Here is a 26,417-nt window from a genome sequence, read left to right as displayed (position 1 = left end):
TAACAGATACCATAATAAATACCATGGATTGATGAGCGACTGCACCTGTGTTTCCCGGGCTGAGGCGATCTGGCTCAGGGGAACGGGTGGGAGAGGTGGGTAGCAGCAGGCAAGTGGTTGGAGCGGTCACTGGTGAGGGAGACTCTGAGCTGGGATGGGCGGCAGCAGCAGAGGAAGTCACCACCCTGGCCCACCAGCTGTAGCCGGTCACTAGCAGCTGTTTCCTGATCCGCGTGTGGCGTCAAACCCTGCTTCTCTTCCCAGGCCCTCTGTCCCCTCTGTCTCTGCCGAGCCCAACCCGCTTTGCTCCCGGGATCGCCACCTCCCTTCCCCCTGGAGACCGTGGTGGTCTGGCCCTGAGCCCAACTGGAGAGACACCAGGTCAACGGAATAATAATAACGATTGTGGCATTTGTTAGGCACTTGTTATGTGCCAGGCACTGTACCAAATGCTGAGGTGGATACAAGGAAATCAGGTTGGGCGTGGTGCCTGTCCCACGTAGGATTCACAATCTTAACCCCCATTTTACAGATGAGAAGCAGCATGGCATAGTGGATGGAGCATGGGCCTGGGAGTCAGAAGGTCATAGGTTCTAATTCTGCTTCCGCCACTTGTCTGCTGTGTGACCCTGGGCAAATTAATTTGCTTCTCTGCACCTCAGTTACCTCATCTGTACAATGGGGTTTAAGACTGTGAACCCCACGTGGGACAGAGTCTGTGTAAGCACTCAGTAAATGGTCATGGGTTCAAATCCAGGCTCCACCACATGTCTGCTGTGTGACCTTGGGCAAGTTACTTAACTTCTCGAAGCCTCATTTCCCTCATCTGTAAAATGGGGATTAAGATTGTGAGCCCCACGTGGGACAACCTGATCACCTTGTATTCACCCAGCGCTTAAAACAGTGCTTTGCACATAGTAAACACTTAACAAATGCCATAAAAAAATACGATTGAATGAATGATTGACTACTAGTGTTACTACTATCACCAACAACTCTCCCAACCAAAGGATGGCTCCAGCCCCGAATCCCAGACCCACAGAGCAGGTGCCTGGAACACCCATTTCCTTCCCGGTTTGTATAAGTCAGCTGACACCCATCCTGTTTCTCCGGGGGCAGAATGGTACATTGCCAGAGGGCGTGCTTTCCACTCTGCCTGGGAATCTGTTCGCTGGACACTTCCTGTCTGTCCGTCCGTCTCTCCTAGAAGCCGCCTCCCTCTTCAGAAGGGGAAATGTACCCTTCTGCTGTATTTGAAATGTACCCATTTGGTTCCATATTGACTCCAAAGTGTCTCATTGCCTAGCCTGGAACATGTGACTTCAGGCACCGGGAAGTCCAAGTTGCAGCCTCCGGCCCTGGCTTGGCAGAAGCTGTGAATTCTATTCTATTTATGATTTATTTATGGTCCTTGTTAAGTGCTTACTATAATAATGATAATGATTATGGCATCTGTTAAGTGCTTACTATGTGCCAGGCACTGTACTAAACGCTGACCTTCTGACTCCCAGGCCCGTGCTCTATCCACTATGCCATGCTGCTTTGAATTCATTCATTCAATCATATTTATTGAGCGCTTACTGTGTGCAGAGCACTGCACTAAGCACTTGGGAAGTACAAGTTGGCAACATATAGAGACAGTCCCTACCCAGCAGTGGGCTCACAGTCTAGAAGGGGGAGACAGAGAACAAAACAAAACATATTAACAAAATAAAATAAGTAGAATAAATATGTACAAAGTAAAATAAATAAATAAATAGGGTAATAAATACGTACAAACATATATACAGGTGCTGTGGGGAGGGGAAGGAGGTAAGGCAGTGGGGATGGAGGGGGGAAGGGGGGAGAGGAAGGAGGGGGCTCAGTCTGGGAAGGCCTCCTGGAGGAGGTGAGTTCTCAGTAGGGCCTTGAAGGGAGGAAGAGAGCTAGCTCTTGGTGGACGTGTGGAAGGAGGGCATTCCAGGCCAGGGGGATGATGTGGGCTGGGCGTCGACGGCGGGACAGGCAAGAACGAGGCACGGTGAGGAGATTAGCGGCAGAGGAGCAGAGGGTGTGGGCTGGGCTGTAAATGGAGAGAAGGGAGATGAGGTAGGAGGGGGCGAGGTGATGGAGAGCCTTGAAGCCGAGGGTGAGGAGTTTCTGCCTGATGTGTAGGTTGATTGGTAGCCACTGGAGATTTTTGAGGAGGGGAGTAACATGACCAGAGCATTTCTGGACAAAAACAATCCGGGCAGCAGTGTGAAGTATGGATTGAAGAGGGGAGAGACGGGAAGATGGGAGATCGGAGAGGAGGCTGATACAGTAATCCAGACGAGATAGGATGAGAGCTTGAACAAGCAGGGTAGTGGTTTGGATGGAGAGGAAAGGGCGGATCTTGGCATTGTTGCGGAGGTGAGACTGGCAGGTTTTGGTGACGGCTTGGATGTGAGGGGTGAACGAGAGAGCGGAGTCGAGGGTGACACCAAAGTTGCGGGCTTGTGAGATGGGAAGGATGGTAGTGCTGTCAACAGTGAATTCTTCTCTTCCTTTCTCCCTCTCCTTGCAGAGGAGAGTGGAAAGGAATGAGGGGAGAGACAGAATTGATGGGGGGGGGGGGGGGGGGATCATATACAGGATCTCTCTAGATTTGAATGTGTGTTGCAAATAATAGCATCTCCATCCCCATTTGACAGATGAGGTAACTGAAGCACTGAAAAGTGAAGTGATTTGCACAAGGCCACACAGCAAATATGTGGCAGACCTGTGATTAGAACCTATGAACCCATGAATTGATGTGTCAAGCACTGTTCTAAGCAGTGGGTAGATCAGTTAAGTTAAGCAGATAGGACACAGTCCCTTTCAGTCGGTCAATTCAATTTATTGAGTGCTTATTGCCATTCATTCATTCAATCTTATTTATTGAGCCCTTACTGTGTGCAGAGCACTGTACTAAGTGCTTGGGAGACTACAATATAGCAATATAACATGGGACTCACAGTGTTAAGTACAAGGGAGAGCAAGTGTTGAATCCCTATTTTACAACTGAGGAAACTGAGGCCCAGAGAAGTGAAGTGACTTGCCCAAGGTTACACAGCAGGCAACTGACAGAGCCAGAATTATAACCTAGGGCCTCTGACTCCCTGGCCTATGCTCTTTCTAAATCTCTTCTGGCTTTGAACTCATTAATAGCTCAGTTCAGCAAAGCCTCATGATGCTGTTATTTGCGACGCATTCAAATCTAGAGAGATCCTGTATATGACCCCCCCCCCCCTCAATTTTGTCTCTCCCCTCATTTCTTTCCATTCTCCTTTGCAATGAGAAGGATAGAGGAAGAGAAGGATTCAAAGCAGCATGGCATAGTGGATAGAGCATGGGCCTGGGAGTCGGAAGGTCATGAGTTCTCATCACAGCTCTGCCACTTGTCTGCTTTGTGACCTTGTGCAAGTCACTTCACTTCTCTGTGCTTCAGTTCCCTCATCTGTTAAATGGGGATTGAGACTGTGAGCCCCATATGGGACAAGGACTGTGTCCAACCTGATTTGCTTCTATCCACCCCAGTGCTTAGTACAGTGCGTGGCATATACTAAGTGCCTAACAAATGCCATTATTATAATTATTATTATTATTACTGTTAATAATAATAATAAAGAGTAACCAAACCAACTAGAAAGAGATGAAGTGTAGTCTTCTGTTTTAGGTGGCTGTGTTAGGGTGCTGTGTTAGGTGGCTATTTTTAGGGTGCCCATAGTCTTCCCGACATCCCCCACGAGAAGAGAACAGAGGACAGATCTGGAGGAACAAGACTCTGAAAAGAGTCTTCTTCTTCTAAGAAGAAGCAGTGTGGCTCCATGGCAAGAGCCCAGGTTTGGGAGTCAGAGGTCATTGGGTTCTAATCCCACCTCCGCCACTTGTCTGCTGTGTGACCTTGGGCAAGTCACTTAACTTTTCTGTGCCTCAGTTCCCTCATCTGTAAAATGGGGATTAAAGTTGTGAGCCCCACGTGGGACAACCTGATCACCTTGTATTCCCCCAACCTTAGAACAGTGCTTTGCACATAGTAAGCGCTTAATAAATACCATCATCATCATTATTATTATTATTATTATTATTATTATTAATACACACTCTCTGATGGGCTGGGGAAATCCTCATGAACTTGAGCACCAAGGGTTAAATACCATCCCCTCCTTACTTAAACCATGAGCCCCGTGTGGGACAGGGATTGGGTCCAACTTGATTAACTTGTATCTACTCCAGCACTTAGAACAGTGCTTGATACATAGTAGGTGCTTAACAATGAAATAATAATAATTGGCTGGTTTCTCTCCATACAGACATAGGGCCAAACGAGGGATTTCCAAGAAAAAGTTGGTTGAAAGAAATCTTTTGCCCATGCCTGACCCAGCCCAATTAATGTCTCTCTCCCCCTCTAGACTGTAAGCTCATGTGGACAGGGAATGTGTTGGTTTATTGTTATAGTGTCCTCTCCCAAGTGCTTAGTACAGTGTTCTGCACACAGTAAGCATTCAATAAATACAATTGAATGAATGAATGAATGAATGAATGAATGAGTGTTAGTTGAGTTCCTGGAACATTACACTTCTGGGAGAGTCCATAAAGCCCCGGGAAATCATGCAAAAGAGTCATTCATTCATTCATTCTTTCAATCATATTTACTGAGCACTTATTTTGTGCAGACCAGAGTAACTCTTGTGAGAGGACAGTATAACAATGAAGGGACACATTACCTGCCCACAGCAAGCTTAGAGTCTGGAAGGGTAGACAGACATTAATACAAATGAATAAGTGACAGGTATGGACGAAAGTGCTGTGGGGCTGGGAGGGGGGATGAATAAAGGGAGCAAGTCAGGATGATGCAGATGGGTGTGGGAGAAGAGGAAATGAGGACTTAGTCAGGGAAGGCTTCTAGGAAGAGATGTGCCTTCAATCAGGCTTTCAAGTGGAGTGAGGAAAGTCCTGGTGGAGGCCCTGCAGAACACTGTACAAAGTGCTTGGGAGAGTACAGTATAATACGGTTGGTAGACATGTTCCCTGCCCACAAGAGAAGCAGCATGGCCTAGTGGATTCAGCGTGGGCCTGGAAGTCAGAAGGAACTGGGTTCTAATCCTGGCCCTGCCACTTGTCTGCTATGTGACCTTGGGCAAGACACTTCTTTTCTCTGTGTTTCAGTTACCTCATCTGTAATGGCAATTAGGCCTGGGATTGGGTCCAATGTGGTTATCATGTATCTACCCCAGAATTTAGTACAGTGCCTGGCACCTAGTAAGTACTTAACAAATACCATTCACACCAACAGCCACGATTTGTCTCTGCTTTCATGTCCCTTATAGCCTTCCCTCCCTTCTGCCTTTCTATGCACATTTGGCTCTGTTTCCTGCAGGAGCTGGTGATTATGGGAGCTCCTGGCTCCTTCTACTGGGCCGGAACCGTCAAAGTGCTGAACCTCACTGACAACACATATTTCAAGCTGAATGATGAAGCTGTGAATCGGCGCTACACTTACCTGGGTGAGTGGCCATCCTATCCCATAGGCCTCTGCGGCTAGTGAGCCTATTTAACGTAGGCCTCTCCGGCACAGAGGGACATGGCCAGAGCAGTCTGGTTCTTTGGTTGGAGGTAGAGCACAGGCCTGGGAGTCAGAAGGACCTGGGTTCAAAACCCTGGCTCTACCACTTGTCTGCCGGGTGACCTTGGGCAAGTCACTTCACTTCTCTGGACCTCAGTTCCCTCTTCTCTAAAATGGGGATGAAGACTGTGAGCCTCATGTGGGACATGGACTGTGTCCAACCTGATTCGCTTGTATCTATCCTGGCGCTTAGTACAGTGCCTGGTACAAAGTAAGCGCTTAACAAAAACAATTTAAAAATTTAAAGGAAACCTATCAATTGATTGATTAAGTTCAGTCCCCTTTCAGGTAGGCATAGTGGCAAAGTTCAGCTGCCAGTTCAAAAGTCCAAACAGAGTGGATGGTGCTTTATAATAAATAGGAAACTATTAGTGGTTTCCCAGCTCCAACCCTGAAATTTAGAACTCGACAATCGCACAGTGGTCGAGGGCTTTCTTTTAAAAAACCTGGAGTCGGAAACTATCCCGGCAGGCAGCAGCAGCCTAATATTAATGTTAATTAAAGGTACCAAGGAGTCTCCCTCTTCTCATCCCAGTTCTCTTGTCTTGAAAAAAAAACAACAAATTGAGCAGCTGCCCCTCCAAACATAATTCAGGGAAGTGCACATATGTGTTTAAGGGCTTTGGCTTGCCTTTCCTTCTTCACCTGTGAATTATAAGGCTTAGACCTTGGGTAAGGCAGTAGGTCTGTAATCCCCAATTGAAAATGGAGTGGAATACTGGATGGCCACGGAATTGGAAGAAAACATAAGATGTTGTTTGAATGTAGCAATGAGTTATACTTTACCTTCTTAATTACAATAATTGTTTCCTCCTGTATTATTCTCCTGCTTTTCCTCTTCTTTCACCTTCCCTTCCTCATCTTCTGTTTCCTCCTTCTCCTCTTCCTTCTCTTCTACCTCCTCCTTCTTCTCTTCCTCCTCTTCTTTCACCTTCCTCTCCTCCTCTTCCTTCTCCATGTCCTCCTCTTTCCCCTTTCTCCACCTTCTACTCTTCCTCCTCTTTCACCTCTTTCACCTCTTCCTCTTCCTCCTCATTCTCTCCCTCCTCTTCCTCCTCTTTTACCTTCCCCTCCTCCTCTTCCTTCTCCTCCACCTCCTCCTTTTTCTACTCTTCCTCCTATTTCACTTCCTCCTCCTCATTCTCCTTCTCCTCTTCCATGTCCTTCACCTCCTCTTTCTGCTCTTCCTTTACTTTCTACTCTCCCTGCTCTTTCACTTTCTCCTCCTCCTCGTTTTCCTCCTCTTCCTTGTTCTCCTCCTCCTCATTCTCTTCATCCTTTTCATTCTCATTCCCCTCCTCCTCCTCCTCCATTCTCTACCTCCTTTTGTTCTTTCTTCTCTCCCTGAAATAAGGCCTCCTAGGCCTGGGTGGGGAAGCTTGTAGGTGCCAGTGAAAGTTGATTTGTGTTTGGTGATGTCCTTGGGTGCTGGGATCCAAGGCCAGGTGGGGTTTTGAAATGTTTGACTCCCTATAGCCTTGAGGAAGACCTGAATCCACCCAAATCTGGGTCTGTTCTCATTTTGGGGACCAGGGGTAAAGCAAAAAGCCCCCCTTGTCTCCCTTTCCCCCAACTCTGAGCTTGACTGGTCTGGATTCATCTCAATTCCAAATGTGCAACAAAAAGTTCAGGGATTAGAACCCTTGACCTTCTGACTCCCAGGCTCATACTCTATCCACTGTGCCATGCTGCAAATCCCAGAGGAGGAGTGTGTGTGAGTCCAGAACTGGGATAAATTCATGGTAAAGTGGGCATGGACCCTTTCTAGTACCCCCTGATGGGCTGGATCAGTTTTCAGGGTGGAGTCTTGTGGGACTTTTTATGGTATTTGTTAAATATTTACTATGTGCCAAGGCACTGTACTAAGCTCTGGAGTAGACTATGTGCCAGGCACTGTACTAAGCTCTGGAGTAGAATCAAGGTAATCAAATTGGACACAGTCCATGTCAGTCAGTCAATTGTATTTATTGAGTACACACTGTGTGCACTGCACTGTACTAAGCACTTGGGTGAGGACACTATAACCCACATAGGACTCACTCTCTTAATCCCCATTTTACAGATGAGGGAAGAGAGGCACAGAAAAGTGAAATGACTCGCCTAAGGTCACACACAGGAGACAAGTGGTGGAGCCGGGATTAGAACCCAGGTCCTTTTGACTTTACAGGCCCTTGCTCTATCCACTAGGCCATGCTGTTTCTTCTCTAGACTGTAAGCTCATTGTGGGCAGGGAATGTGCCCATTATATTGTTATATTGTACTGTCCCAAGAGCTTAGTACAGTGCCCTACATACAGTAAGTGCTCAATAAATATGATTGACTGACAAGTTAGCAGTCCATATTTAAGTTGACACCCCCTTTCTCAGGAGATGGGGAATCCCAACTTCATTGTCCCCTAAAGCTTCCAGGACTCCACAGTGATTTCTTCCTTGCCAAAGAGGAGGGGAATCCCTGCCGACGCCCCACGCCTTCTGCACCACCCTCCCCTCCACCCACGAGGGGAAATATCTGGGATTTTGGCAGTGCTTCCACTCTGGATCCTTCCTGGAGTGTCTGGATGTGGAGCCAAAGCTCCAGTCTCCAATTGGATTAGTGTGGAATTGCAACATCTTCAGAATTGGGCAAAAGTCTGATTGAAACTTGGTTTCCGCTGAGCTGGCCAGATGGCCACACCCAAGGTCAACCTCCTCCTCCTCGGAATCTTGCTGACCCCTCCCTTGTCCCCCTACCCAGCCCAGACCTCTCCGCCCACTCCTGTCCTTGGACAGAGTCAATCTCTAAAATGGGAAAAGAGATTTCCCTGCCCAGTGGGCTGCTCGGGTAATTCATGGCTCATGTCTGCTTTGCCTTTATTTATTTTTCATTTTTTAATGATATTTGTTAAACGATTACTATGTGTCAGGCATTGTACTAAGTGCTGGGGTAGATTCAAGCAAACAAGATAATCAGATTAGGCACAGTCCTTATCCCACATGGGGCTCACATTCTTAACATTCACTTTACAGATGAGATAACTGAAGCACAGAAAAGTGAAGGGAGTTGCCCAAAGTCACACAGCAGATGAGTGGTAGAGCTGGGTTTAGAACCCAGGTCCTTTTGACTCCCAGGGGTGTGAGCTATCCATTAGGACATCATTAAATTCCCGGGGAGAAGGAACAGAAATCTGTATTTGTTCATCTGGTGGGGACTGCACTCTGGACTCTGCACTCTGGTCTCTCCTGACCTGCATTTTCCTTCTGCCATTGCTTTTTTTTGAAACGGTATTTGTTAAACACTTACTATGTTCCAGGCACTGTACTAAGTCCTGGGGCAGATACAAAATAATCAGGTTGAACACAGTCCCTGGTCCACTTAAGACTCCCAATCTTAATCCCCATTTTACAGATGAGGTCATTGAGGCACAAAGAAGTGAAGTGACTTGTCCAAGGTCATCCAGCAGACAAGTAGCAGAGCCAGGATTAGAACCTAGGTCCCCAGACACTCAGGCCTGTGCTCTTTCCATGATGCCATGCTGCTTCTTGAAGTGGTAGTGATGGTGGTGATGGTGATGAAGGCATAAGAAGTGAGGACAAATGACCTTTAGTGATCATCAAGACAGATCAAGCATCAGCTGAGAGCTTGATATCTTGATATCTTGATATCATGAGAAGCAGCGTGGCTCAGTGGAAAGGGCCCGGGCTTTGGAGTCAGAGGTCATGGGTTCAAATCCCCACTCCGCCAATTGTCAGCTGTGGGACTTTGGGCAAGTCACTTCACTTCTCTGTGCCTCAGTTACCTCATTTGTAAAATGAGGATTAAGAATGTGAGCCCCCTGTGGGACAACCTGATCACCTTGTAACCTCCCCAGCACTTAGAACAGTGCTTTGCACAGAGTAAGCGCTTAATAAATGCCATTATTATTGTTATTATATCACTCTTCCATAGACTTCTCCCCCCTTCTAGACTGTGAGCCCATTGTGGGCAGGAATTGTCTCTTTTTGTTGAGGAATTGTACTTCCCAAGTGCTTAGTACAGTGCTCTGCACACAGTAAGCGCTCAATAAAAACGATTGAATGAATGAATGACTTAAAAATTTGTAGGTATCGGGGTTTTCTATGGTATTTTTTTAAGCTCTTAGTATGTGTCAAGCACTGTTCTGAGCACTGGGGTAGATCCAAATTAATCAGGCGAAGTGAGGTAGAGGTGGGCATGGTGATTGACCACTTTAGTGAGGCATTTCTGTTCGATGTGGAAGTGGACGGGCAACCACCAAAGGCCCAAAATCCTGGTGGTCCCTTCTCATGGTGCTGGTACCTTTCTGGGTGTTGTTGATTATTTTTTTCTCCGGAGGGTGGCTGGGGGCTGAAGGCGCATGGCCATCCTGGTGCACTGACCTCCTGCTTCCTCCCTCTCTCACTCTCACTCTCTCGACCCCACCCGCCCCCTCCCACTCAGGCTATGCCGTGACCGCGGGACACTTCTCCCATCCGACCGCCACCGATGTGGTAGGAGGAGCTCCTCAGGATGAAGGCATCGGCAAGGTAAAAGGCCCCGCCAGTCGAGCAATGTCCTGGATGAAAGGTGGCATCCCTCTGCCCAGCAGCTCAGCCAGCCTCTTCTAGCCCCCCGGCATCGGGCAGGGCAGGGATCAAATCAGCCATCTTCGGTGGCTCTGTAATGCCCAGTGGGCGTGGAAAGGTGTAGAGGGCAATAATAATAATAATAACTGTGGTATTTGTTAAGCACTTACTATGTGCCAGGCACTGTTTTAAGTCCTGGGATGGATACAGCATAATCAGGGTGGACAAAGTCCCTGGTCCACATGAGGCTCACGGTCTTAATCCTCTTTTTACAGATGAAGTAACTGAGTCAAGGAGAAGTGAATTGTATAAAGATATATGCATATATGCTGTGGGGACGGGAGGGAGGGTGAATGAAGGAGCAAGTAAGAGCAACGCAGAGGGATGGGAGAAACGAGAGGAAGGCTCAGTAAGGGAAGACTTCTTGGAGGAGATGTGCCTTCAATAAGGCTTTGAAGTGGGGGAGAGCAATTATCTGTCTGATAGGAGGAGGGAGGGCATTCCAGGGCAGAGGTTAGAAGTGGGTGAGAGGTCGAAGGCAAGATAGACGAGATGGAGGTACTGTGAGAAGGTTGGAATTGGAACCAAGTGTGTGGGCTGGATCATAGTAGGAGAGTAGCAAGTTGAGGTAGGAGGGGGCAAGGTGACTTGAGTGCTTTAAGGCCAATGGTGATGATTCCATTCCCTCTGCACCACTTGCCTGTTGCCTCAGTTCTGAACATTTCTCCCACAAAGCACTAGGGTGTGGGGAGAGAGTCCCAGGACACCCTGTTGCACATGAGGGTCTTCTGCTGTGATGATGATGATGATGATGACATTTGTTAAGCACTAACTATGAGCCAAGCATTGTTCTAAGCACTGGGGTAGGTCCAAAGTTATCAGGTTGGATGCCATCCCTGCCCCACATGGGGTTCACAGTCTTCATTCCCATGTTTATTGTTATATGGTACTCTTCCAAGTGCTTAGTACAGTGCTTTGCACACAGTAAGTGCTGAATAAATACAATCGACTGAATGAATGAGTGTATTTTACAGGTGAGGTCACTGAGGCCCAGGGAATTTAAACGACTTCTCCAGGTCACACAGCTAGCAAGTGGCGGAACTGGGATTAGAACCCAGGTTCTCTGACTCCCAGGCCTGTGCTCTTTCCAGTAGGCCACGCTGCTTGCGGTGGATGGTTGCAAGGAGAATTTTCAGCAATGGTTTCTGTCTTTCCTGATGGGGCCAGTCCTCCTTGTTCTGGGAAATAGTCTATCTCTCCTAGTCCTCCTGGGAAATCCAGGCAAAAGCCTAGCAAAAATGCTGGATGGCTGCGAATGGGAGGAGGAGAGTTTAAAGGCATTCTGGAGGTCCCATTGGGGCCTAACAGCTGTCATGGCAATGAGGATGGGCAGAAATGGCCCCGGTTGCCAGGGGTCCAGGCTTGATTGATTAGGATGGGAAAATGCAGAGCAAATACATTGATCTTTAATTAGCATTTGGGTGGTTTCAAACGCAGATTTTTTTATCATTTACTTTGGGGCTCCTTTACTGAGTCACATTATTTACTGAACGTGTCTACCAACTCCGTTATATCATAATTTCCCAAATGCCTAGAACTGTGCTCTGCACACAGTAAGTGTTCCGTAAATACGATTTATTTACTGAGCATCCTGGGCAGCTGGCCCAAAGAGAGAGAGGTATCTATACTCTCCTGAGCACTTAGTACGGTATTCTGCCCATAGTAAGTGCTCAATAACTATAATTGATTGATTGATTGAGCCCCTGGCCAGCCGTCTCGAAGGGAGTGAGGGATATGAGTTTCTCAGTGGTCTGGAGGCTGGAGGCAGTAGAGAAGGAAGATGGGTGGAGTCTCTTCTCACCCCTGGAAAATTTGGTGTCTCAAGCCATGCTTGGCTGCCTTGAGATCGATCTGTGTCTCTCCCATTCCAAACCCCTCCCCCGTACCTACAGATCGAGGAGCAGAGAATCAAGTAGCATGGCTTAGTGGAAGGATCACAGGCTTGGGAGTCAGAAGTCATGGGTTCTAATCCTGACTCTGCCACTTGCCTGCTGTGTGACTTTGGGCAAGTCACTTAACTTCTCTGTGCCTCAGTTGCCTCATCTGTAAAATGGAGATTAAGACTATGAGCCTGATAACAACCTGATAACCTTGTATGTACCCCAGTGCTTAGAACAGTGCTTGGCACATAGTAAGCACTTAACAAGTACCATCATCATTATTATTATTATCTTGGGCTTTCCCGCCATCCGTCTCCTCCTTCAAGCGACAGTGTCTCTGGCCAAGCATCACCAGCAAAGCAGCCCACCGCAGGTCAGAGCCAGGGAGAAGCCAATGCATGACCTCCGATAACCCTGAGGGAGATTGAGTCAGCCCCCAAGTCCCATGAGTCCCTGCCCTGCTCACGATGGGGCTGAGGGGAACTGCATCCCTCCAGGGCCTGCTGAAGCTGGCGCCAGGAGATGGCTCGCTGGTGTTGGGGAAATGCTCACATCCTGTTTTGCTCGCCCAGGGGCAGACCCCACGGGGCACGGGTTGTTCTGATGGTATCGGTGGCTCCGGAGAGGAGCCACAGGAATCAGGCACTAGTACTGGCCAACAAGCTGATAGCCACAAACTTGTGGGGTAATTTATTGCGGCTCAGAGATGGCTCCTCTCAGCCTCTGACTGCACTTCTTGTATAACTCTGAACTCCTGTCTCCCTGTTCCTTCTCCTCCCACTCCTCATTCTTTCCTCCTCCTCTCCGTTGTCATTCGCCTCTTCCTCCTTACCCTCCTCCTCCTCCTTCTTCCCCTCCTTCTCATCCTCATTCTCCTCCTCTTCCTCCTTCCCACTCCTCCGCCTTCCCCTCCCTCCTCCTCTTCCTCTTCTACCTCTTTGCCCTCTTCCTCCTCCTCCCCATCATCCCCGTTCTCATCCTGCTCCTTGTCCTTGTCCTCCTCCTCCCCCTCCTCCTCCTTCTCTTTCTCTTCCTCCTCATCCTCCTTCTCTCCCTCTTTACCCACCCACCCCTTCTCCTTCTTCCCGTCCCCCTCTTCCTCTTCCTTCTCTACCTTCTCACTCTCCTCCTCCTTATTCTTCTCCCCATCCTCATCCTCCTCTTTCCTCTTGTCCTTGTCCTCTTCCTCCATCCTCCCCTTTTCCTCTTCTTCCTCCTTCCCCTCCTACCCCTTTTTCTCTCCCTCCTCTTCCTCTTCCCCCTCCTCCTCTTCCTTCCCCTTGTCCTCATCCTCCTCTTTCCTTTTTTTCTTGTTCTCTTCCTTGACCTTGCCCCCCTCCTCCTCCTCCTCATTCCCCTCACCCTTGTCCTCTTCCTTGTCCTTGTCCTTGTCCTCCTCTTCATCCTTTTCATCTCCTTCTCCTTGTCCTCTTCATCCTCCTCCTATTACCCCCGCAGCTATGCTTCTGTCCCCCTGAGACCTAGCTGCATTCCACACTCTTCTCCCCTTCCCGCCCCCCCCACCCCCAACCTGACTGCCTTAACTCTAGTTGAGAAGCGGGGACAGTAGAACAGACTTCATCTCTTACTTCCTATCTCTTACAGCTGCTTTTTCAACCTCCCTGCAGCCAGAAATTCCAGTAGTACCTATTTTTTTTGAGGTCCCCCTCACCAGATCTGGCCATGTTTGGCTCAAGAGGTCCTGAGTCAAGTCAAGACAATGATATCAGAGCTAGTGCAACAGCCTCTCGGTGGGAGGTTGGGGAAGGGGCAGGAGTCACCTGTTAATCTTTCCTTCCTGACTCAGTGGCATCCCTGGTCTTGGTCTAACTCTTAGGGGATAAGCGAGACCTTCTCTTGGAAGGGGAAGATGATTATTGTTAGAGTCCCATTGACTAGCCCAGTGGGTTGCCAAGAAGAAGCAGCTTGGCCTAGTGGATAGAGCACTTGCCTGGGAGCCAGAAGGACCTGGGTTCTAATCTCAGCTCTGCCACATGTCTGTTGTGGGACCTTGGGCATTTCACTTCTCCTTGCCTCAGTTCCCTCATCTATAAAATGGGAAATAAGACTGTAAGTCCCCTGTGGGACATGAACTGTGTCCAACACAATTAGCTTGTACCTACCCCAGCGCTTAGTAAAGTGCCTGGTACATAGTAAGCACTTAACAAATACCACGAAAAAAAAGAAACAAAAAAAGAAGCCACCTGGCATTCTTGTTGGCCTAGGCCAGACCTTGTCACTAATTCATTCATTGGATCATATTTATTGAACGCTTACTGTGTGCAGAGCACTGTATTAAGTGTTGTCACCATGGCTATCTGTAACCATTGTACTACATGCCCCTGGACTGGTCAGGGAATGCTGAAAGCGAGGCAAGACCAGCCTCCCTGTGGATTTATGGCTGAACAACTGACGCCCCCTTATCCAACCCACAGGTCTACATTTTCCGAACCGACAGGCGATCTGGATCTTTAATCAAGATTTTCCAAGCATCAGGAAAGAAGGTGAGCTTTGGGGCGGGAAGGACTGGCTAATTGGGTTTGATCCTGGCCTGGCATGAGCATCTTAATGCTTGCTCTGGCCAAAGCCAATAGGGCTCAAATCAGCTCGTGGGGCACACCTGCCCTGCCAAGAAGGTGTGGGACAGACTGAATGGGTCTGATTGGCTGAGACTGAGCCCCGAATCAATTTGGAAGGAATGGGGTCTCTCTCTGGGACCACCTATCCAGGAAGGAGGTGAGCTAGCATTGGAGAAAGCCAGGCCTAGAGGAAGGAACCCTTAGAGAACAGTGTGGTCTAATGGATAGAGCACAGGCCTGGGAAGCAGAAGGAGCTGGGTTCTAATCCCGGCTTCACCACTTATCTGCTGGGGGACCTTGGGCAAGTCACTTCACTTCTCTGGGCCTCAGGCCCCTCATCTGGAAAATGGGGATTAAGATGGGATCCCCGTGAGAGACAGGGACTTTGTCCAAACTCGATTATCTTGTATCTACACCAGCACTTAGAACAGTGCCTGGCACATAGTAAGCCCTTAACAAATGCCACAATTATTATTATTTACCCTGGCCCGGTTTGGGGGTGGTGGTGGGGGCAGCACCTGATGTGATTTATGAGGGAGTGTCCCCTAGTGGAAGATGTCCAGATACCCCAAGGGTATACTCTCTGGGTAATCTGGGGACTCCTGATGCAGGTGGCATCTGAAATGTGGGCTTCCTTTCTTGCCCGGCCACTCGATCTTAGGCTCAGAGGATCTCCCAGAAATCTTTGCCCAAATTTCATTTCTTCCTGTCCTTATAAAAGGCTGCGGTTGGGAAAACAATAATCTTTTCCTTCAAACTGCATTTCCAAACATGTCATTTCATGAGACCTGACTTTCCAGTCCTGATGCCTTCCTAGGAGAGTGTCCCCAGACACACACACATGCACGTACGCGTGCACACACACACACACACACACACACACACAAAAAAAAAAAAAAAAAAAAACCAACCAGAAACCAAAAACCTCAGCTCTGTGGGGAGGTAATATCATAGAGGCGATGTGTAGTAAAGGTCAGTCCAGGAAACCCTTCTTTCAGAGTTAAGAGCAGAGACTAACAACAGAGATGGAGGAAATGCCATTCTACCAAATAATAATAATATCAAAAATAATTATGGTACATGTCAAGAGTTTACTGTGTTCTGGGCACCATTCTGAGCGCTGGGGTAGATACAACTTAATGAGGTTGGACACAGTCCCTGTCCTGCATGAGCCTCACAGTCTTCATCCCCATTTTACAGATGAGGTAACTGAGTCCCAAAGAAGTGAAGTGCCTTGCCCAAGCAGACATGTGGTGGAGCCAGGATTAGAACCCGGGTCGTCCTGACTTCCAGGCCCATGCTCTATCCACTACGGCACACTGCATTTCGTAAATCTACCCTTCTGCTCCTCGTGGGTAGGGGATGCATCTAACTCTGTTCTATTGTACTCTGCCAAGCAGTTAGTACAGTGCTCTGCACATAGTAAGTCTCACTTGTACCACTGATGGATTGATTGTAGCATCTCCAGTGGGGTAGTAGAACTGGTAAGATATGGAATAGACACCTCCTATTTTAGAACAAGCACCATGGCCTAGAGGAAAGAGCTCAGGCCTGGGAGGCAGAGGACTGTAGGTTCGTTGTGGGCAGGGAACATGTCTATCAACTATTATCTTGTACTCCCCCAAGTGCTTAGTACAGTGCTCTGCACAAAGTCAGTGCTCAGTAAGTACCACTGATTGATTGACTTGAGTTCTAACCCCGACTATGCCACCCACCTGTTGTGTAACCGAGGGCAAGTCACTTCACTCTCTGTGCCTCATTTTCCTCATCATGTAAAATGGGGGTTCAATGCCTGTTCTCCCCACTACTTAGACTCTGAGCCCCATGTGGGACAGAGACTGTGTCCGGCCTGATTAACTTGCATCTACCCCAGGACTTAGACTAGAGGTTGATGCATAATAAGTGCTTAACAAATACAATAATATTAATACTAGTATATTCCTTGGTAAATACCTGTGCCTGGCATGATCACAGGCGGGGTTTAGCAAACTCATGACATTTAGACATGATCAGCTAGCTTCCACCTCTTTCTGCTGCCACAAACATCCCGGGTTCAAGTTACAGACAGACATTTCGAGGGGAGAATCACCCTAAGATTAGTCTGGACTTGGCAGTTCCCGGATCTGAGCCCAGGGTGGTACGAAAACCCCTTCCTCCATTGAGCTTTGCATGTTTCTGCCTTTTGAAGCTCCAGGCCTGAAGTGAAACCCAGAAATTTAAAGGGGTCACATCAGTTAGCTCAGACCTTGGGACCTGGGCAGAGGCAGGAAGCAGCATGACCCAGTGGATACTACACAGGCCTGGGAGTCAGAAGGACCTGAATTCTAATCTTGGCCCTGCCATTTTATCTGCTGTGTGACTTCTCTGTGCCCCAGTTCCCTCATCTTCAGAGGATGAAGACTATGAGTCCAATGTAGGACAAGGACTGTGTTCAACCCAATTAGCTTGTATCTACCCCAGTGCTTAGTGCAGTGCCTGGTATATAGTAAGCACTTAACAAATACCACAATTATTATTATTAGGAAGCCTCAGATGCTGAAGGAGGCAGGGTGTTGGAAGAAGGGGTGGGGAGATTCAGGCTTTCCTACCCAGTGAAATGGCTTCTGCTTTTTTGAATCTCCAATGATGAAGGGTTGTGGCGTTTTCTGGTGGGGAGGACTGTCAGAAGGTGGGGGGGAAATCAAACTTATTCCCTTAGGACTCTCACCAATGGTGCTCACAGGATCGCTTATATATAGCTTATATCTGCTTGGGGTGGATATAAGCTAATCAGGTTGGACACTGTCCCCGTCCCACATGGGGCTCACAGTCTTAATCCCCAGTTACAGATGAGGTAACTCAGGCATAGAGAAATTCAGTGACTTGCCCAAGGTCATACAGCAGACAAGTAGTGGAGCCGGGATTAGAACCCACGATCTCTGGCTCCCAAACCTGTGCTCTTGCCACTAGGCCATGCTACTTCCCACCAACTCTACCCAATATCACGTGTGCAGTCCACACAGTCGGGAGCAAGAGTATAATGAACTTGCCAACGTGCCATGGAGAGGGAATATTGCTTGGCTAAGGAACATAAACCTCAGGTGTGTTTTTTACTCTTTTGAGAGCCCGACGATTGACGCAACTGAAAGGTTTTAGGCATTTAGATATCGGAGCTCAGATAAGAAGCTTTTCGAGAGGAATTTCTGATATGAAATTTAGTAAGAAGCCAAGCAAAATATCCCTGTTTTCCTGAGAAACTTGTTCCCTGAGGACCAACTGGGGGCAAGTTTGGATCTCCCAGCTTGCGGGGAGAGTCATCCTGGAGACACATCCTCCTTCCCACTTTGCCATCCTATGGACAACTTTTCCTGGGAAGTTTCCCCTGTTCTCGACCTCACTGAAATGGTCAGAGAGAGGCTTGGAGCAGGTTTTGGCTGGTGTACATACCATTAAATCATATGCTATAAAATTACACATTTATTCATATCAATATTGATATCATATCTTCATATCTGTGGAAGCAGCATGGCATAGTGGATAGAGCACAGGCCTGGAAGTCAGAAGGTCATGGGTTCTAATTGCGGATCCACCACCTGTTCTCCGTGTGACCTTGGCAAATCACTTCACTTCTCTGTGCCTCAGTAACCTCATCTGTAAAATGGGTATTGGGACTGTAAGCCCCACATGGGACGAACTATGTCCAACTTGAGTTGCTTCTATCCACCCCAGCACTTAGTACAGTGCCTGGAACATAGTAAGCTCTTAACAAATACCATTATTATTATTATTATTATCTGTCAACCCCTCTAGACCGTAAGCTCGTTATGGGCAGAAAACATGTCTGCTAATTCTGTTGTTTTGGAGGAGAAGCAGTGTGTCTTGGTGGATAGAGTGTGGACCTGGATTCTAATCCCGGTTCTGCCACATGTCTTCTGGGTGACAAGTCACTTAACTTTTCTGTGTCTCTATTACCTCATCTGTAAAATGGGGATAAGAGTATGAGCCCCATGTGGGACAGGGACTGTGTCCAACTTGAAAAACTTGTATTTACCCTAGCACTTAGAACAGTGCTGGGCACATAGTGCTTAACAAGTACCATAATTATTATTCCTCGCCCAAGTGCTTTGAACAGTGCTATGCACATAGCAGGCGCTCAATACATACCATTGAAAGAAGAAAAAAAGGGTGGGAGGCAGCCGACTTAGAGGTGTGATCTTCTGTTTGTACCTCCTTGTCTGTCTTTTCCCCCAGAGCTGCTGTCCCTGCTTAGTACAATGTCAGCATTTAATACAGTGCTAAGCACTCAGTACACTGCTCTGCACACATTAAGTGCCCAATAAATAAGATTGACTGACTGACTGACCTCTCCCTCACCCTGGGCTCAGCCACAGGAGGCAGTTTGAAGCAAAGCCTAATTCTTTCTCACCTCAGTTTCCCTCCAGCAAACTACCATTAAGGCCGAAGTGGGTTCTGGAGGGTGAGGCCTCCTACCTAGATTTCATTTGAAAACTGAGGGAGAAAAGGGTTAGGATTCCAAGGTTATTTTGGTTATTTTGGGGTGGTTATAGTTCAACTTGACCAAACCTGGGTGGAGAGATCTTGCAGAGGCAACGCTAGATGCCCGAACAATCATTGGCAAACCATCAGAAGGGTGTTTCCCTCTTTATCAGAGTGCCACTTTCATGTCTCATTTTTATGAGTTTCAATCCAGTATCTCCCCCACTTGAAAGGGAAAAGAAAGTCCAATATGTTTCCTAGTGCAAATATTTCTCTTTGATTCTGGCGGAGCTCAGGAAATTCTTTTTTCCTAGTTGGCTTGGCTCTGTCAAGTGAAATGCTTTGCCGTTGATAAGTGGTGTGCATTTATTAAGTTCATTGGCCACATTTACAATCTTAAGGGAGCATTTGTTTCCATGTGGTATCTCCAGGTCCCCTTTACCATACTAAGTGCCAAGTGCTGTGCTCTGCCTATAGTAAGTGCTCAATGAGTACCCCTGATTGATTGATTGGTGTGTCCCTGGGGAAAGGCAACAAACTGTTAGTTCCCCCCACAGATTCTCCAATTCCCTTGTGTCTTCGCTGACATCACACCAGGTGTCTTTGGGGCCTCAGTGACATCACAGCTCGTATCCGTGGGAACCCACCAACATCACACCACATAATAATAGTAGTGGTATTGATTAAGCTCTCACTATGTGCCAGGGACTGTTCTAAGCACTGGGGTACATACAAGCAAATCGGGTTGGACACAATCCCTGACCCACGTAGGGCTCACAGTCTCAATCCCATTTTCCAGATGAGGTAACCAAGACCCAGAGAAGTGAAGTGACTCACCCAAGATCACACAGCAGCATTTCATTCATTCATTCAATCGTATTTATTGAGTGCTTACTGTGTGCAGACCACTGTACTAAGTGCTTGGGAAGTACAAGTTGGCAACATACAGAGACAGTCCCTTCCCAACAGTGGACTCACAGTCTATAAGGGGGAGACAGAGAGCAAAACAAAACATATTAACAAAATAAAATAAATAGAATAAATATGTACAAATAAAATAAATAAATAAATAGAGTAATAAATACATACAAACATATATACAGGTGCTGTGGGGAGGGGAAGGAGGTAAAGTGGAGGGGGATGGAGAGGAGGAGGAGGGGGAGAGGAAGGAGGGGGCTCAGTCTGCGAAGGCCTCCTGGAGGAGCTGAGCTCTCAGCAGGGCCTTGAAGGGAGGAAGAGAGCTAGCTTGGCAGATGTGGGGAGGGAGGGCATTCCAGGCCAGGGGGATGACATGAGCCGGGGGTCAACTGCAGGACAGGCGAGAAAGAGGCATGGTGAGGAGATTAGCGGCAGAGGAGTGGAGGGTACAGGCTAGGAGTGGAGGGTGTGGGCTTAGTGGAAAGAGCCCAGGCTTGGGAGTCAGAGGTTGTGGGTTCTAATCCCAGCTCCACCATTGATCAGCTGTGTAACTTTGGGCAAGACACTTGACTTCTCTCTGCCTCAGTTACCTCACCTGTAAAATGGGGATTAAGACTGTGAGCCCCATGTGGGACAACCTTATTACCTTGTATCTACTCCAGTGCTTAGAACAGTGCTCGGCACATAGTAAGCGCTTAACAAATGCCATCATTATTATGATTATTAAGTGGCGGAGCCTGGATTAGAACCCATGACCTACTGACTCCCAGGCCCGTGGATTGTGCCATGGCCTCAGTGACATCACTCTACATGTCCATGGGGCCTCAGTGACATCACTCTACATGTCCATGGGGACTTGCTGACCGTGAGCCTGTCGTGGGCAGGGATTGTCTCTAATGCTGTATTGTACTTTCCAAGTGCTTAGTACAGTGCTGTACACACAGTAAGTGCTCAATAAATATGATTGAATGAATGAGTCTCGTCTGTCCCTGAGGTCTCACCATTGTCACCCCAAGGCCCTCTTGGATTATTAAGTGGGTTCCCTCTAGACCATAACCATGTCATGGGCAGGGACCGTGTCTACCAACTCTGCCAGTTTCCTTATCTGTAAAATAATAATTATGGTATTTGTTAAGTGCTTACTGTGTTAAGCACTGTTCTGAGGGCTGGGAGAGATACAAGTTAGTCAGGTTGGACACAGTCCCTGTCCTACACAGGGCTCACACTCTTAATCCCCATTTAACAGATGAGGTAACTGAGGCCCAGCAGGCAGAGCTGTAATTAGAACCCAGGTCCTTTTGACTCCCAAGGCCCGTGCTCTATCCGCAGGGCCATGTTGAAGCCCATGAGCCCCATGTGCGACAGGGACTGCATCCTACCAGATTTGCTTGTGTTCACCCCAGCGCTTAGCACAGTGCCTAGCAATAGTAAACACTTAAATACCACAGTTGTTACCGTTACGACTGTCCTCTCCCAAGTGCTTAGTACAATGCACAGAGTACAGGAAGTGCTCAATAAAGACCATGATCGATTGATTCCCAGCGCTGCCCTAGGCCTAGTGGAATTCAAACCCCGTGGAATGTGCGCGATCTTCTGATGTGCGGGCAGATACTGAACGCTCTGTTGTGACTCGGCTTGGTTGCAGATGGGCTCTTACTTTGGCTCCTCCTTATGTGCAGTTGATCTGAATTCTGACGGTCTGTCAGACCTGCTGGTCGGCGCGCCCATGTTTTCGGAGATCAGGGACGAGGGGCAAGTTACGGTCTACCTCAGCAGAGGCAATGTGAGTATGGGGCTGGGCCGGATTACGTGGGTGTCTGTGTGTGCATGTGAGGGGGTGGGAGGTGGCTTGGAGTGTAGTCTAATAATGGTGCTCTACACAATAAATACAATTGAACAAATCAAGGTCACATTGAGAAGCAGCATGGCCTAATGGATAGAGCAAGGGCCCGGGAGGCAGAAGGACCTAGATTCTAATCCAGGCTCTGGTGCTTCTCTGCTGTGTGATCTTGGGCAAGCCGGCTTCACTTCTCCAGGCCTCAGTTCCCGTATCTGTAAAATGGAGATTAAGACTGTGAGCCCACTGTGGGACAGGGACTGGGCCCCAACTGATCACCTTGTGTCTATTCCAGTGCTTAAAACTGTGCCTGGCACTTAGTAAGTGCTTAATAAATACCATGAAAAAAATTTTGTATAAATGTCTCTCTTCCCCCTCTAGGCTATAAACTCGTTGTGGGCAAGGAATGTGTCTACCAACTCTGTTGTATTATACTCCTCTCACAAGCGCTTAGTACAGTCCTCCGCATATAGTAGGCATACAATAAATACCACTGATGTTTTGTTTTGTTTTGTTGTCTGTCTCCCCCTCTAGACTGTGAGCCCGTTGTTGGGTAGGGACCGTCTCTATATGTTACCAACTTGTACTTCCCAAGCGCTTAGTACAGTGCTCTGCACACAGTAAGCACTCAATAAATACAATTGAATGAACGAATGAATGATCTCCTCCAAGAGACCTTTCCTGATTAAGTCATCTTCTTTCCGACTCCCTTCTGTGTCATCTACGCATTTGGATCTATACCTTTTGAGAGTTTGATAATCACCCCCACCTCCCTCAGGTGGACAGCGCTTCCGTCCATATCTGTAATTTGTTTACTTCTATTAATGTCTGCCTCACTCTCTAGACTGGATGCTCTTTGTGGGCAGAGAGTGTACCTCTTCTTTCTGTTACATTGTACTCTCCCAAGTGCTTAGTACAGTGCTCTGCCCAGGAAGTGCTCAATAAATAACACTGATGTGTGTGTGTGTGGGGGGGGGGGGGGTACCAATGTGAGATCTGTCCTGAGATAGGAACCCCAGTATGGTGGTTGGAAAAAAAATCTGATTTCAAGAAGCAGCCTGGGGTAGTGAATAGAGCTCTGGTCTAGGAGTCAGAAGGAGTCAGAAGGTTGTGCCACTGCCACTTGTCTGCTGGGTAACCTTGGGCAAGTCACTCCACTTCTCTGTGCTTCAGTTCCCTCATCTGTAAAATGGGGATTGAGACTGTGAGCCCCATGTGGGACAGAGACTGTGTCCCATCCGATTTGCTTTCATCCACCCCATCACTTAGTACAGTGCCTAGCACATAGTAAGCACTTAACAAATACCGTTGTTATTATTATTATTATGTGGTGCTTTGCTAAGGAGCACTGCAGCTGGGTTAGAGGGGTAGATTCTATGAGGAACCATCATGCCCATTTGCCTTTCATGAGTTAGTTGTACTGAACTGTAGGATTGCATGCTTTTTCCCCATTTTTCTGTGCCAAGTCCATTTGGTTGGATTCTCTCCGTGTCAGCAACTTCCCTTAGCCAGGAAACAGCTAGGACTTTCCAGAGAGCTTGGGGTGCATACATTCACAAGACAAATAAGCACTTGTGATGGGCAAGAACTTGGCAAGGGAAATCACGTTGGGTTTCCGAATGGATTTTCACCCAGCCCCTGGAGATGTCAGATTATAGGGAATTAAACTTCACTATGGGAAGCTGGGGATGCAGAATTGTGACCACTGAAAATTCTGCTGACATTCAACTCAGGGATAAGGATGCTATAAAAGCTTTGTCTTTTGGGGTCAGTTTCTTTCTTTTTAATGTCTTCCTTTTTCTGTTTTTTGTTAAGCACTTAGTATGTGCCAGGCACTGTATTAAACACTGGGGCAGATGCAAGACAATCATATTGGACACAGTTCCTGTCCCACATGGGGCTCAGAGCTTAATCCCCATTTTACAACTGAGGGAACTGAAGCACAGAGAAGTGAAGTGACGTTCCCAAGGTTCAACAGCAGATAAATGGAGGAGCCGGGATCACAACTCAGGTCCTTCCTGAGTTGTGCACTATCCACTGGGCCATGCTGCTTCTTCCTCTTTCTTTCTCTGATTCTTCCCTTTACCTGGGAAGCAGCATGACTTAGTAGAAAGTTAATGAGTCAGTAATGTTTATTAATAATAATGGTTTTATTTGTTAAGCACTTACTATGTGCCAAGTACTGTTTTTATAATGGCATTTATTAAGCACCTACTATGTGCAAAGCATTGTTCTAAACACTGGGGACGTTACGAGGTGATTAGGTTGTCCCACGTGGGGCTTACAGTCTTAATCCCCATTTTACAGAGAGGTAACTGAGGCACAGAGAAGTTAGGTGACTTGCCCAAAGTCACACAGCTGACAAGTGGTGGAGCCAGGATTAGAACCCACGACCTCTGACTCCCAAGCCCTTCCGCTTTCCACTAAGCCACTCTGCTTCATTAAGCACCTACTGTGTGCAGAGCACTGCACTAAGCACTGAGGGAGTACAGTAGAATTAGGATTCATGTTCCCTGCCCCCAGGGAGTTTACAAACTCCCTTTTGTCCTCTCCTGGGCTCCAGCACCTTCTTTCCAATGAAAATTCATGTGCTTCTTCCCACCTGATGAAAACAAGAGCTTTGGGTTTCATAACATGCATACATCTATATCTATATCTATATAGATGTATACATGTTATATATGATATAGATATAGATATTTTTTAATTTTACCACAGCCCTCCCAAATCACACTCCTTTCAGGGCAACAGGAGCTGAGTCAAAATGTCTGTCCTCCCCATTTTGAGCCTTCCCATTGCTCACCCCTCATATCTCTGACTTCTTCAGATGTTGCCATCGGTGCCCATAAAGAAGATGAGTATGTGGGAAAGGTGTATTCTTAACAAATGCCATAAAAAAAGGTTTGACCAGAGAGGGTAAGAGGAGAACCAGGAGGAAACTGCATCAGAAAAACCAAGGTTAGGTAATGATTCCAGGAGAAGGGGAGATCTAGAGTGCAAAGGCAGGCCAAAGGCTGAGGAGGATTCAGAGTAGAGTCCATTAGATTTGGCAAGAAGGAGGTCATTAGTGACCTCGGAGAGGTCGGTCTCAATGGAATGGAGGGGGCGGAAACTGTATCGCAGAGGGTCAAGAAGGGAGTTGGAGGAGAGGGAGTGGAGGCTTTTGTGCAACTTGTCTGAAGAGTTTGGACAAGAATGTGACGAGGGAGTAGAGAGGGTAGCTGAATGGTGCAGAGGGGTCCAGAGAAGGTTTCTTTTAGGATAGAGAAGTCCATTTCTTTTCTTTGGGTCTTTGGTGAAAATGGAAAACAACTGGTCAACATCCTGTCTCTCTCTATGTAAACAACTCTTGTATTTTTGAAGGCAGTAAATTAGCTCCCCCTAAATTTCTCTATTCCTGACTTAAGCACTCCCAATTCCTTAATCGTTTCCTCACAGGAAAATCTTTTCCAGGTTTTCCCATCACTGTCTACAGCTCCACGATCCTTCCTGTCTCACAAGCCTGTAACCTTGGCATAATCCTTGACTCATCTCTCTTACTATACCTACGTATTCAATCTGCCACTGAATTCTGTCAGTTCAACCTTCACAACATCACTAAAATCACCCTTTCCTCTCCATTCAAACTGCAGCAACGTTAATCCAAACACTTATCCTATCCTATTTTGATTACTGCATCAGCCTCCTTGCTGACCTCCCTTCCTCCTGTCTCTCCCCACTCCAGTCCATACTTTATCCTGCTGTCCAGGTCATTTCTGTACAAAAACATTCACTCCATGTTTCCTCCCTCCTCAAGAACCTCCAGTGATCACCCAGCCATCTTCACCTCAAACAGAATCTCCTTACCATTAGCTTTAAGGCACTCAACCCCCTCCTTCCCCCTCCTACTTCACCTCACTACTTTTCTACATCAACTCAGCCCACACACTTCACTCCTGTAATGCTAACCTTCTCACTGTGCCTCCATCTTGTCCTGCCTCTGGCCTGGAATGCCTTCCCCTCTTTGTATCTGACAGACAATTATTCTCCCCACCTCAGAGCCTTATTAATAATAATAATGATGGTATTTGTTAAGCGCTTACTTTGTGTCAAGCTCTGTTTTAAGCTCTGGGATAGATACAAGCTAATCAGGTTGGATAGAGTCCTTGCCCAATGTGGGGCTCACAGTCTTTATCCCTATTTTACAGATGAGGTACAGATGAAGTGATTTGCCCAAGATCACCCAGCAGAAAAGTGGCAGAGCTGGGATTAGAACCCAGGTCCTTCTGACTCCCAGGCCTGCGCTCTATCTTCCAGCACATGCTGCTCCCTTTTTTCACCCCTCCCTCAGCTCTTCAGCTCTTATGACCATATCCATAATTTATTTATTTATATTCATGCCTTTCTTCCCCTCTAGCTTGTCAACTCGTTGTCGGCAGGGAATATGCTGATTAATTGTTACCTTGTATCTACCCCAGCACTTAGTACAGTATAGCACTTATG

The 26,417-nt window shown here is 47.5% G+C and overlaps 1 protein-coding gene across 1 annotated transcript in view; it reads left to right on the top strand.

Moving 5' to 3' along the window:
• The window catches only part of ITGA9 (integrin subunit alpha 9), a 285,545-nt gene that overhangs the window by 40,067 nt on the left and 219,061 nt on the right, over positions 1 to 26,417 (top strand). The window contains exons 6-9 of the mRNA XM_038761964.1: positions 5,381 to 5,507; positions 10,061 to 10,146; positions 14,561 to 14,629; positions 21,744 to 21,881. Of these exons, the coding sequence (XP_038617892.1) occupies positions 5,381 to 5,507; positions 10,061 to 10,146; positions 14,561 to 14,629; positions 21,744 to 21,881 (420 nt within the window). The remainder of the gene's footprint in view (positions 1 to 5,380; positions 5,508 to 10,060; positions 10,147 to 14,560; positions 14,630 to 21,743; positions 21,882 to 26,417) is intronic.

This window comes from Tachyglossus aculeatus, chromosome 2, assembly GCF_015852505.1.
Source record: "Tachyglossus aculeatus isolate mTacAcu1 chromosome 2, mTacAcu1.pri, whole genome shotgun sequence".
NCBI classification, from domain to species: Eukaryota; Metazoa; Chordata; class Mammalia; order Monotremata; family Tachyglossidae; genus Tachyglossus; species Tachyglossus aculeatus.
The sequence above is the reverse complement of the archived record's forward strand: the minus strand, read 5'-3'. Positions and strand labels throughout refer to the sequence as shown.